The sequence below is a fragment of the Puntigrus tetrazona genome, chromosome 16 (genome assembly GCF_018831695.1).
Source record: "Puntigrus tetrazona isolate hp1 chromosome 16, ASM1883169v1, whole genome shotgun sequence".
NCBI lineage: Eukaryota > Metazoa > Chordata > Actinopteri > Cypriniformes > Cyprinidae > Puntigrus > Puntigrus tetrazona.
The window spans coordinates 7196325-7210376 of NC_056714.1; the positions used below are offsets into that span (position 1 = coordinate 7196325).

A 14052-nucleotide genomic window follows, 5' to 3' on the forward strand; every position below is an offset into this window, starting at 1 on the left:
TGACTCTACCAGGAAACCAAAGAGAAACACAAAACAAGAGAAGCAGACGGAAAGAAAAGGTGGAGCGTCTTAATGGGCTCGAGTGTAATTACCTACAGACAGTGACTGCGTTTAACCGCCTCCTGAGGAAAGTGAGGCTGGAGCGAGAACGATGTGCAACGCAATGAGAGGATATTACATAATCCCACAGGCGCATCTACACCGTAATCTATTCCCCCTCCTAGACAGCGCAGGCGGTGATGTATTTGAGCAGAACGGATGCGCGGTATTGAGATGTGTGAGATTGTGCGTTCTGTCAACCAACTATTGATTGACTGCAGCAATAGAGCGCCAAGCGTTCGGAGAAGAAAGATTGCACTGCGGGTGACGCCAATGAACCAACGTGGCGCTTTCTGAACGAGCCATGACAAATCATCGTAGTTTCTTTTGACAGTGTTAGTAAGGCAGCCGTGATGAATTAGCCGCTAACACGCTGGTTTATGAGTTTTACAGAGTGACTTTTCTCATGTGACACGATGGAAATTGTGAGCGGCTGTGTTTGGGTTCGCTATAATAGAGAAACTATTCGGTATTAATACGCACATGCCTTGACGCCTCTGAAGAATATGTTGCTCTTCGGAACAGCTGCCTAAAGGTGTTCGGATTCCTAGCCGTAGCACGCGAGTTATATTTGTGCTGTGTGTCTGTATTCAGGAGCACCAGTGATGATCGACGGGGTACGCTTATACGCTTAATCGCCATAAATACTCGATAATCTCGCCAACATAGACGAATGATATGCGCCGGAGAAAGTGCAGTGTTATCTATCTCTACTGTTCCAGGGACGGTCGTTTTGTTTTTGACCGGAGCGACGAAGAGGTCAGGTTTCCGCCCCGGGCTGGACGCTCTGCACTTTGGAGAGCGTGACGGGAACCTTGGCCTCTCCCGGGGTGGGAGCGCGGGTGACGGGCTGAACGGAGGCCTGGATCTCGGCCAGGCGCTCTTTGAAGCGCTGCTGGAGGCGGAGCTCTTCCTTGGAGCTGCCCTGAGAGCAGGCGGCCAGCAGCAGCCCCACCGCCATGCCGCTGCCGCCCACGCAGAACAGCACGGCTCCGGCCAGCTTGCAGGCGTCCAGGGCCCGTTGAAGCGCATCACGCGCGGCCGTCCACGAACAGCAGCTCGTCTTCTCCGAACGCTTCGAGGCGAGGCGGCGTGGCGTAGCCCACCAGCAGCACAGACAACCCCGCCACCAGGATCAGAGCGCCTAGCGCGAGACAGACCTGTGGAGACACAGAGGTCAACCTCAATCTGACATAATGACATCGTGATCGCAGCTGATTGGTTCTTTGTGCATCAGCAGCTGCTCGGTGTTCAGACACATGACTAGTTATAGCTGTAGCACACCGGTCTCAAACTGGTTCCCGGAGGGCCACAGCTCCGCAGAGCGTTTACTACATTTCACTTTGTAATATCTCCATTTTACTCCATGGCTGCTTAATGCAAACTGCCTGAAAATAACGTTTTGCCCACCAAGGCGTTCCTTGGGCGTTCCTATAAAAGATGTCACGTGAAAACTATCAATAGACTTTCTGAATCGACTCTGTGTTTGACTATTATTACATCTATTTCACATCGTCTGTGATCGAGTATGCAAACACAGTGAGAGCATCCCCACCGGAAAGTGTCCTACTTGACGCGCCTCCTTACCAGGTGCTGACAGGTAAGTGTAGTTCATCTCAAAGCCTATTATCACTAGAAAGGTCTAAGCAGGTGTGGTTTGGAGCTGGCTGGAGAAAACCTCTGCAGAATTAATTTGAGACCACTGGTGTAGCAGCTTCCTCCACCTCCCCAGCTCCGCTCTATAGATCTGCCACAGGGTGACTCAAGCCTGCCGTGTATGGAGGTTATTCACGTATGGTTTGTGCAGCAGCAGTTTTTCTTGCATGCTCACAGCAGCATATATTGGCATTAGCAAATCACAGACCAAACACCAAACACAGGATTTGTCTCTCTATAGTGGATTTCAATGGTAGCCAGTGATTCAAAGGGCTCCAGGGACACCTGCATGATTTCTTCAGAGGGTACGCACTTGAATAATGAATAATTTAGCCTTTTCAGATCATCTAGACCATGAAGCAAAACTTGGGTATAATGCATTTGACTACAGTTACTAATATAGATAAAATTACAATACCTAAACTACAAATGAAGTACATATGAAGTAAGAATCATTATTGCACATCAGTTTCCCCTTAAAAGTCACAGAGATTGTGAGCTAAAACGAAGACGAGTCCCGTAACATTTAGATGCAATGAAAGGTTGCCTAACATATTTCAAAAGACAAGAAAAGTTCAACAAGTGTGTGTGTGTGAGTGTGTATCCCAGTAACACTAGGCTTTTAGTAAAAAGGAAAGAGGATCAGAAGGAGATCCTCCTCTGGATTAAGCCTCTTGAATTGTATTCTTCTTCTTCTGAGGTAAATTCAAGGCTTATTCCTCACAGTTCTTATTCTTCTTTTTAAAAAACTAAAAGCAGCTGAGATGAACTTTGAGATGAGTCATGCTTTGTTTCCGGAGGTGATGTGGGCGCTTACATACTCACCAGTCGGCTTTATAACACAAGAGCAATACATTTTGCTTTTAATTTTAGTTATATTTAATTTAAGTAAAACTGTCAAAACACACAAAATAACATGCATTCATGCAAACAGAAAAACGTGTTTGTTCACCTTCCAGAGCACAGAGCTCCAGCGGCTCGGCGATCTCTGTGTCTGGAAATCTTCATCGCGCTCCCAGATGGAAGCGGTGCACTCCTCGTAGAACTGGTGCAGATAGGAGCGCACCCCGTAACCCTGGTAACCGCTGCTGAGGGCCCCATGGCTCTGCTCAGCGTAATCCGAGCCACAGATCTCCGAGCAGGACGCCATGCTTCACATCTGCACACAAACAGAGTTCAGTCTCAGTCTGGGTGCATTATTTCATTAAAACACGGGATGGAGAAATTATTATTCAGTCAAATTATAAAAATGAAACAAGCCAGTACATATTATAGTACTATTAAAGCACAAGAAGCGTTTAAAGCTGCCCCTGGTTAAAGAGCAGTGAAATTTTACGCTTTATTTCTAAATGTTTGTATCTCAGGAGATATGCCGCTCTTTAAAGGTATAAATCAAGATATTAAAATACATTAAATCATTTTGTAATCTTGACAAAACACAAAGGTCTTTTCAAGGTTCCATGTTTAGTGACTGTGTTTGTAATAGAAGTGATATTGTAACAGAAAATGATTAATTCATAACAGAAAACCGCATCGACATAACTTGCTTAGACATATTCGATAAAATATTTATTTTATATATAAAAAAAATTATTAATCTGCTATGTGTCCTTAAAAAGAGAGACCAACGTTCAAATCAAAAAGAAGAGACAAGAAATTGTATTGTTTAGTGCCAATAAGATGGAAAATAGCAATGGTTTTGCCCATTTTAGGGTTATGCATTTAAACAGTCTAAACAAACAGCTTTCAGATGTCAAGATTTTGACAAGTAGTCTTAATAAACCAGCTGAAGAGAAGAGGTTCTCATTGGTCAGACACACAGTTAGCCCCGCCCCAAGCTGAGATTCAGCCTATGACACGCTGAATGATCAAAGGTGACTCTGGATATCATGTGGAACAGGAGAAGAATATCTTTAAGCCTGAACAATGACAGAGGAGATGAGATCTGCTGCTGATGAGGAGAGCAGGAGGGAAACAGGGCTGTAATGAAATCACTGGAGCTCTTGAGGAAATGACTCAGCCGTCCTTCGGTCCTGCACCAGTGTGTTCAGTGACGGCGTGCAGAGACACAGAAAACCATCACATCACTTCACATCTCGGTTTACAGAGGACTTTTCACACGGGAATAATAAAACTGAAAATCAGGCAAAAACACAAAGATACGAACAGCTTCAGTAAAGGAAACCAGTACTCCCCTACTATATAGTCCTCAAAACAACGGTATGAAACTAGAGACTACATCCAGTGAGACTCTGAAGTGTGATACCAGGTGACTGACCTGTGGATGACCACATGACCAGAACCACACATATCACATATATATCTACCACCATATATCTATATATATATAACACCACTTCAGATGCAGGATCCCGGCTGATGTAGTTTCTCAAAGCGATCAACGCTGTTGTAACATACTTCCAAGAGAAAATGCTTGTTTTTCTACTGTGAAATGACTGGATTCATGAAAGGAGGTGTGTCTTTCAGAGGGGCGTGGCTAATGATGTCACAATCACGGAGGAAGAGGCTTGATATCATCAATTAACAACCTTGTAGCTCACAGCAGGTCTGTCTTTAACAGTTTATAATTCATATATATATATATATATATATATATATATATATATATATATATATATATATATATATATATATATATATATCACACACACACACACACACACACTGACAGTAATTCGTGAGGATCTGTATGAAGCTCAAGTTTTGCGCTGAGAATTTGTTTTTGAGCAGCGTGACGTCACAGTGTGTGACTCACAGATGACGCCATCCTGAGATCTTCACGTCATCTGATGCTCCTGAACATCTGAGACACTCTGTCCTCTCCTCTCCTCTCCTCTCATTAGAGATGTGCAATTATATGACGGAAGTCTATTTATAGCTGCGTGTGAGTCCAACGCGTCAGCGGACGATTAAAAACACAGCGTCGAACTCATTCAACACTACAGACAGCTCGATCATATAGAAACAGATTGATGCGTCCTTCGTCCTTCGTGACAGAGACAACCACAGCGTTTGGACAACCACAACGAATTCAGCGTATAATGATGCATCGAGAGATAACGACACGTCAGTGTGTGGAAGGAAGATGAATAAAAGCGCATACCTGTCATAACCGGGCTGGAGCTGCTCTTCTTCACTCCTCACAGCCGACGACGAGCTCGACTCACAGCGACGCACTGCGCATGCGTGAGAGAGAGAGAGAGAGAGAGAGAGAGAGAGAGAGAGAGAGAGAGAGAGAGAGAGAGAGAGAGAGAGAGAGAGAGAGAGAGAGAGAGAGAGAGAGAGAGAGAGAGAGAGAGAGAGAGAGAGAGAGAGAGAGAGAGAGAGAGAGAGAGAGAGAGAGAGAGAGAGAGAGAGAGAGAGAGAGAGAGAGAGAGAGAGAGAGAGAGAGAGAGAGAGAGAGAGAGAGACAGAGAGAGAGTATCACTGAATCAGGTTGTTCCTCACATGTTCTCATGTATATCTCACACGTTCTGTTAAACACTCTAAAGAACTAGACCACTGCTATTTTGTGATTATTAGTTTAATTCAATCAACGACTCTATGGTTTGTCATTGTCAGACCCAAGCTTTCCAACAATATCAGAGTCAAAAATGTTAAATCCTTCCAAATGCATTGAAACCAATCCCTGTATAGAGAGCAGCATTCATCATCATCATCATCATCATCATCAAAGAACATGCTTGACCACGCTGTACTGTGACTCATCAGTGTCTACACACAGATCCCCAAAAACCTCTTGTGTGTCATTCATGTTGAAAATCTCATCAATCAACATTAATCACAGCCTCCTGTACAAAACACTCTTTGTCTGGGCGCTCTAGATCAGAACCGTGCGCTCTACACTGATAAAGGCGCCGGCTGTTAATCGATATTCAGTAATTAACAATGTAAATGAGAGCTGGCTGATTCATTTTCTTTTAGGCTACTTAACTGCAGTCTTCCCACAGACTGGCTTCTGCTCCAGATCTAACACTAGTGAATTATTTACATCCGAGCGCTGGTGGTTTATGGGGAGCTTTAGGCCAGAAGCCATCGTAATAATGACTAATCAATAGACTTCTTCTCACTCAGACGCCGGGTTTCAGATCGAGCTGTAAGCATTGTGTCGAGAAGTTTGTCCGAGCCATTTCTCTTCGGCTCTGTTTTCTTATGCAGTGTAATGCATGATGAAGTTAACCCAGTCCTCGTCTTTCAAAGCTGCTTAAAACCACCAGCACTGTCTATCGAGTCGATTCATAAAACGATGCCTTTTCAGTCTTCTCTGATTTCTAGCGACCAAGTGTTTCCTCTTTTGTAAATCACTTCGGTTGAAAGCGTGGGCCAGATGCATGAAAACATAGCTGAGGATGGCCGTGTTTCTCACTGTAGAGCAGATCGGCTGATCTGGATTCATATCGTAGGCAAGCTGCGCTCAGTTTGACATTTACACTCATTCATCTAGCGCATGCATTTATTAAAAGCGATTTACATACAAACCTTCGCCACCCAACACATACAGTGACAGCGTGCCTGAATATTTCGGGGCTTCCGGTTAATTTTTGCAGTCTGAAATGGGGTTATGCACCAAATATTTCCAATTTCATGGCATGCGTGCCGTCCTAGCCCCGCGGCTCCTCACACACGAGCCATTGACTCTCTACACACAGACCTGGAAGTGCCTGTAATGTTTTTATCATGGGAGCCTCTATAGCAACCACTTAACGATCTGTTGCTCCGGTGCAGCTGCGGCGTCATAAACCACACAAAGAGTCCGGCGTTTACGGCTCTTCTGACTTTTGCATGTCTAAACCCCAGACTTTATTTATGAGAGATGTGCTGATGTCTGCTCGTGGTTTCTCTGGTGAAAGGTGATCGCTGTGCTTGCATCGTTATATGGCAGTGTTTGAAAGGCTCTGATTGCAGTGTATGCGCACCCTTCCCATCATGCAGCTGAAGATCACTCGCTGTGTGTCTTTCCTGCATCTGTAAATAAGGAACTATTTAACCGTGCATGCGTGTAATACAGCCCTGAATCTGTTTCCTCAATTTATATACACTGGTGCTCTCTCTCTCTCTCTCTCTCTCTCTCTCTCTCTCTCTCTCTCTCTCTCTCTCTCTCTCTCTCTCTCTCTCTCTCTCTCTCTCTCTCTCTCTCTCTCTCTCTCTCTCTCTCTCTCTCTCTCTCTCTCTCTCTCTCTCTCTCTCTCTGTCTCTCTCTCTCTCTGTCTCTCTCTCTCTCTCTCTCTCTCTCTCTCTCTCTCTCTCTCTCTCTGTCTCTCTCTCTCTCTCTCTCTCTCTCTCTCTCTCTCTCTGTCTCTCTCTCTCTCTCTCTGTCTCTCTCTCTCTCTCTCTCTCTCTCTCTCTCTCTCTCTCTCTCTCTCTCTCTCTCTCTCTCTCTCTCTCTCTCTCTCTCTCTCTCTCTCTCTCTCTCTCTCTCTCTCTCTGTCTCTCTCTCTCTCTCTCTCTCTCTCTCTCTCTCTCTGTCTCTCTCTCTCTCTCTCTCTCTCTCTCTCTCTCTCTCTCTCTGTCTCTCTCTCTCTCTCTCTCTGTGTGTGGACACGCTGCACCTCTCTCCTTCCGTTTCTATGGTTACTATCAGCGAAAGGTCACCTTCTGGAAGTCACTGGAGAGCATGCGCCGCACGACGACAGTCCCATAATCACACTTACAGCAATAACAGCTGATAAAAACAGACTTCATTAAGCCTGTGTGTGTGTGTGTGTGTGTGTGTGTGTGTGTGTGTGACTCGGATGTGTTACAAGAGCCACCGCACTCCATTATAAAAGCTCACTCGGTTCTATATGAGCACAGACAGTAATCTGCAGGCCGTGTTATAACACAGAGCTCAAGCTCATTATTTCCTCGTGTTTCCCTGCAGGTTAAACACAGTCTAGTGTTGATGTGTTTTAACCTATGGTTTTAAAAAAGGACGAATCTGTGGTTCATGAGTACGGAGCACACGTCTGCCTCCTAGCGGCGGATCTCGGTCTCACAGCAGATGTCAGGTTTCCAGAGCCGTGTGTTTGTTTGCACGCCTTAATAAACACGTCTGGAGTGATTCTTCACTTTCACCTCCTGACCGTTCCGGCGCTCACAAAGACAAGGATGCTGGATGGAAATGTGACTGTAATTCAAGCAGATCTCTTTGTCTCAGGTTTGCCGCCGAAGGCTTTTTCCCGCCGTCCTTCATACGACGGATGATAAGCTCCTTCACCTGAGTTGCTGTAACGCTCGGTTAATCATTTAATAAGCAAGCCCTGGACGCTCAGTAATCAGGTTACCACCCCAGACGACCTCTTCTTAATTTCCAAATGTCTAATGATGGTTTTGATCGGTCATCTGTCAGCTCTCTGGGCTGAAGTATGGAGTTTGCTTTCATTAGCCTCCGGCTCCCAGAGAGAGCTGCATTCATCACACACACACACACACACACACACACGTCTGAGCGAGAACACACACACACTCGCTGTGTCACACGTCTCACACTCCGCCGGTGTTCACAGGGTTCACCTTTAAACTCAACAAAAGTGTTCAATAACTTACAATGAAGCGCACTTTATTTAGCTGAACTTTAGAGTACTTTTTTACATCATTATTCTTCAGCAAAACGCAGAAGAAATAACAGAGGTTTAGGAAAGGTAATAAAAGATGACTGAGTTTTCCAGTTGTGGGTGAAGTGCACTTACGACGGCTTCTTTAATGAATCTTTTCTTATCTGCAATCAGTTTAAAATGTACTTTAAGAAGCTGAAGTACACTACAAGTGCTCATTCAGTACAGTTGAGCACGCTTTATGATCCACAAAGGTTTCATAACATAAGTAACCTTCACATTAAAAAGGATTCAGAAGTTTTTTTAAGAACTAATCTTAAAATTAATAATGCAGCAAAATACTTAAGATTTCTTTTTGCGATCTTTGCACATCTACACTAAACATTCATCTGGAAAACACCGCATGTGAGTATTTTTCTAAGACCTAATAGTTCCAGACTAAGCGAGCGAGCTCTGAGCGTGTCCTTGACCTCAGGACGGTCAGGTTATGAACGCATGTTCCTGTAGACGAGTGTTTCCAGATGAAAGATCCAGAAGAAAATCAATGCAAACCTGCTCTGATAGCTGCTCTTATCTAGTGTTCTTCGCTCCACTTTGGCCGGGAATGTGATTTGACCCACATCATTATTCTGTCTGTACTGAGTTCAGTCGGTGCAATATTTCCATTAACACATGATATTGTCTTTCCGGGGAAGAAGCGGTCTCAGTCGGTCTGTGTCTGTATTCATTTCTCTCCGTTCTAACCTTATTCGCGTGCCGCTGCAATAATCTCCTCAGAGTTTCAGAAGCAGTGACTCTCGTGCGATCGTGCCATGTTCATTTCCCCTGGCGTTGTTAATATTAAAAACAAATGTATTGATGGCGGTAAATGTGGGTGAGTGATGCAGATCCAGAGGCCATGCACCTGCTTCAGCATCTACAGAACAATACACATCATTTATCATGAAGAACTGATGGGCAGGTGCGGCCTTTTCTCCCTCAGACTCTCTTTATTTGTGTTTTGGATAAATCTGATCTTTCTTTATTTCTTTACCCCTTTTCATGGTAGTCCCTGTATGTTCTCTCTCTCTCTCTCTCTCTCGTTTTTCTCTCCGCCACCTTTATTCCTTCTATAATTGCTCATTTGTTTGAAAGGCCTGAGATTGAGGATTAAGAAGGCCTGGTGGGACAAAAGCTCAGTGTGTGACCTAGACAGTGACAGACACTACTGTATGAGACTCTACACAAAGACACCTGCACCTGCCTCTCTCTCTCTCTCTCTCTCTCTCTCTCTCTCTCTCTCTCTCTCTCTCTCTCTCTCTCTCTCTCTCTCTCTCTCTCTCTCTCTCTCTCTCTCTCTCTCTCTCTGTCTCTCTCTCTCTCTCTCTCTCTCTCTCTCTCTCTCTCTCTCTCTCTCTCTCTCTCTCTCTCTCTCTCTCTCTCTCTCTCTCTCTCTCTCTCTCTCTCTCTCTCTCTCTCTCTCTCTCTCTCTCTCTCTCTCTCTCTCTCTCTCTCTCTCTCTCTCTCTCTCTCTCTCTCTCTCTCTCTCTCTCTCTCTCTCTCTCTCTCTCTCTCTCTCTCTCTCTCTCTCTCTCTCTCTCTCTCTCTCTCTCTCTCTCTCTCTCTCTCTCTCTCTCTCTCTCTCTCTCTCTCTCTCTCTCTCTCTCTCTCTCTCTCTCTCTCTCTCTCTCTCTCTCTCTCTCTCTCTCTCTCTCTCTCTCTCTCTCTCTCTCTCTCTCTCTCTCTCTCTCTCTCTCTCTCTCTCTCTCTCTCTCTCTCTCTCTCTCTCTCTCTCTCTCTCTCTCTCTCTCTCTCTCTCTCTCTCTCTCTCTCTCTCTCTCTCTCTCTCTCTCTCTCTCTCTCTCTCTCTCTCTCTCTCTCTCTCTCTCTCTCTCTCTCTCTCTCTCTCTCTCTCTCTCTCTCTCTCTCTCTCTCTCTCTCTCTCTCTCCTCCTTCTCTCTCTTCTGTCATGCCTGAACCTTTTCTGACCTTAAACTTAGAGCTTATACTTTTCTTTAATAAACTATAAACAAAACTTTTACTAAGGAGTAGATCTTATGCATACTTTTGTAGTCCTAATTTTGTAGGTTTTTTTCCCTATGTTTAAGATTTTTCAGCTTTAAGATGTTTTGTGAATACAGGCCGTGATCCCTTCATCCTCTAGATACACAACTAGAGAACGTTCTCATTACTTATCTAAGGTTCTGGCATGTTTCTCTCAAGGTTATAATAAACAGTAAAAGGAGGATCTTGAAAAAGAAAGTAAATTCTTGAGATTTGTTTGATTTTAGATTTCTAGATTCTTTGCATGTAATCTTTTTATTTGGATAGAGTTGCCCCCATGTCTCCCGCTGGCCCAAATTACCCACAAACCCCTGCTTGCCCCCCGCCGGCGTCGGGACTGAGGTATAGGTGGTCTGTAATGTTTGAAGATGTAGTTGAGAGTAGAGGAACGCTGAGAAGTGTGTTTCAGCTTCAGGGAGTGTGTGGAGACTGCTAATAGATCTTTATTAATCCAGAGCAGCAAAGCTTGAAATAGCCTTTACAGCCCAATTTCGAAAGCCCACTATGTGTAAAGAAAAGTTTATCGCCGCCGCTGAACTTCAAAGGCTCGTGTTCAAGCGTGTTTAAAGCACGTGAACTGAGATCAGCGATAACCAATGATCCCTTGATCTGCAGACACTGCGAGGCTCAGAAACAGCAGGTTAGTGCTAGTTTAACCACACGATTATTCATCTGATTAGATACGCTGTGATATGTTACACGGGAGGACGGCCGATGCAGATCATCGAGATGAATTACCATATCCTGGCTGGTAAGAAGACGATTTAGTTCAGCTGTGTGTATCGGTTGTGTTACACGGTTATTTTATGCCAAAATAAACACGGAGAACTCTGGAAAAAAAGGTAACACTTTACGGGAAAAGGAGGTCCAAAATGAAACTGTCTGAAAATATCCTCCTCTCCAGACCAGTTAGTGTCTTCATCAGGTTTCTGCATCAGCGTCTCAGTAATGGATGTGAATGGGTGCCGTCATAAAAACATCACAATAATCCACAGCATCAATTAACATCAGGAGAAGACAGAAGATGAAGTCCATAATCCTTAAAACCATGCACTTCCTTCAGTGTTCTGGTCTGAATCAGAAGAGAAATCTGCTCAAGCAGCGTTTACAAGCATCTCTAAAGAAATATGTGGCTGGGTTTAGAGACACCAGGAGATGCACTTTTACACTGGAGCAAGCATTATTAGGGATTATGGACATTTCAATAATGTTTTTTAGAATTGCTGAGCCGGTGATGCAACGACACAGTTCTCTACATCTGATGAACACAATTTATATTTCTACACATTACAAGTAAAACAGAAATCATTAAGCAACTAACCCTAAACCAGTCCCTAGGGGATAGAATAGCATCATTAATTTCTCTCCCTCCATGTAGTGCGTGTTTCTTAAATTTCTAAAGAAATAATTAATTAATTCCATAAATAACGACTATAATCCAAAATTTCCTCACTCTTTTATGACATTATTTAATTTTTGGGTGAACTATCCCTTTAAACCTATGGTCAGCACATTAATTACAATGTAACAAAGTCTTGCTAAAATGCAGTGTAACCATATACAACCTTTTTTTTTCAGTGCAGTGAAAGCCTGCAGACCTTCAGCGGATTCTGAGCTCCTGAACCAATTCCTCCACATAATGATGAGATTAGAGCGCTGTCGATCTCTCCTGACAGAAGCAGTTAGGCCCGCGAGCATCTGACGGACACAAGCGAAGCACCAGGACGCTTCACAGCTCCGCATGTGAGACTTTTGTCAATTTACTGACTTTAAAATGCATTTCCAGGCTGAGCCGAGTGTGTTCAGGGACTGAATGCGGGAATAATGTTATTCTTCTCTTTGTGAGTTATCTCAGTTTCTATGTGATGTGGCACGCGGTGCGTACCGGGATATCAGAGACGTGATGAAAAAGCAAGAAAACACAACACACACACACACACACAGAGGCAGAAGCTGGTGTGCAGCACAGGTGCTCACTGATGAGTGGACTCGAGCTCATTGATACGTGATCTCAGTAGGTGGTCTGTGTTAAATACAGCGCGAGAGCAGTCCCGCGGCTCGGCTGACCGCTCATTGAGCCCCGTGATAGATTCACACACACTCTCAGATAATAAGGAGCCGGTGGGCCCGTGAGCCCCGTCTCCGCTGAATTCATCACACGCTAGTCACATTACAGCCCTTTACCAGCGGAAGGCTCTGCTTTAATTGTGAAGCGACCCCCTCCTACGTAACAAATCACCTGTCGGCCGAAGCCACGTTTCTCAGCCGCTCGGAGGAGGCCAGAGAGAGTAATAAGGCAGTGTTTCTGAAGCATGCCGCGACACGGGGGAAGACGTGTCAAGACATCCGGCGTGACTCGGAGGACTGATGGAGGAAGCTCAGGCACTAGATGGCAGTGTTAGTCCAGCGAGCCTGCGCCTGCACAAAGAGTGATGTAATCCACCAGAAGAGAATGTAAATTATTAGAAAAAAACATGTGCTGCTTGCCCTTTTTTTTGCAGTAACTATCAGCTTCATCAGAAAAAGACTTGTATTGCTTGCTGCGGGCTATAGAGAGAGGTCAGGGCAGGAGCTGTAAACATCAATGACTGCCGGATCAAATGCTAAATTGCAGGTTAATGTCGATGGAATGTATTTTGTATCTATAAAATAAATAAAAAAACAAACTATGATTTATCAGCTGACTCTATAAGCGATGATTGGATTTTTTTTCACACACGTACTATAAATGACCCTGATTTATATTATGAGTGGTCACCCACGGACACAAACGTATGTTTATATTTAATAAACAAAAAACAAAGGCACATTAAAAAGTTTTAGAAAGAAGACAAGTAAAAATAGTCAAAATATCAAATGTTTTTCTCACTTTTCTGTGTAAATATCTCTCAAACTTGATTTTCTGTAATGCGCAGCGTCATTCCTCCAGTCTTCAGCGTCACATGATCTTCAGAAATCATAATAATACACTGATTTACTGCCCGAGGAACGTTTCTGATTATTCTCAATGCTGAAAACGGCCCAGTATGTTTGTGGAAACTGCGATACTTTTTATTTTCCAGGATTCACAGATGAACAGCATTTATTCGAAACAGAAATCTATGCAAGGTTAATAATGTCTCCGCTGTCACTTTTGATCGATTTAATGCATCTGTGATCTCTTTAAAAACTTTTGCGTGGTAGCGCATACGGAGTCTAAAAGAAACAACTTTTCCAAATGCGTCCAGAGCAGGTTTCTGGAGGCCAAATGGTTTTCCGAGGCCCATATTTTCCCCACGTCTGCAGGCGTCCCATCTACTTCCAGTGTGTTGGATTGCGGGGGGCTACACAGCCAATTTACAGAGTAACATGAGCAGGGACACGAAAATCATTACCACAAGATTCATATCGATAGCTGTTCCTTTAATGCTCAGAGACCAAAGTTTAGCCTTAAAGTCCTGCAGCGAAAGACTCAAGGATAGATCAATGTCAACAAACCGGGAACGGCAGAGCGACCCGAGCAGAGCTTCAGGCGTGGAAAGCCATATCGTGATGTCTGCTGGTATGGTTTCATTTCATGAATTCTTTAATGTGCTACGTCCAAATGGTCCCAAACGTCCCCTATTGCTTGCCGGTCTAAAATAATTGAGGAGTTCTCCGGCAGGTTTCTCTCAGAATCACATCCTCTCTTTCTGGCTCTCATGGCTTTCAGGCCAAAGAG

The 14052-nt window shown here is 44.2% G+C and overlaps 1 protein-coding gene across 1 annotated transcript; it reads right to left on the minus strand.

The window, feature by feature from the left end:
• Positions 1-766: 766 nt before the first annotated feature.
• Positions 767-4995, minus strand: LOC122360222 (neurensin-1-like). The gene is given in 4 exon segments (XM_043260643.1): positions 767-1132; positions 1134-1259; positions 2708-2914; positions 4880-4995. Coding segments are annotated over 3 exon segments (597 nt in total). The 5' UTR covers positions 2906-2914; positions 4880-4995; the 3' UTR covers positions 767-859.
• Positions 4996-14052: the final 9057 nt, after the last annotated feature.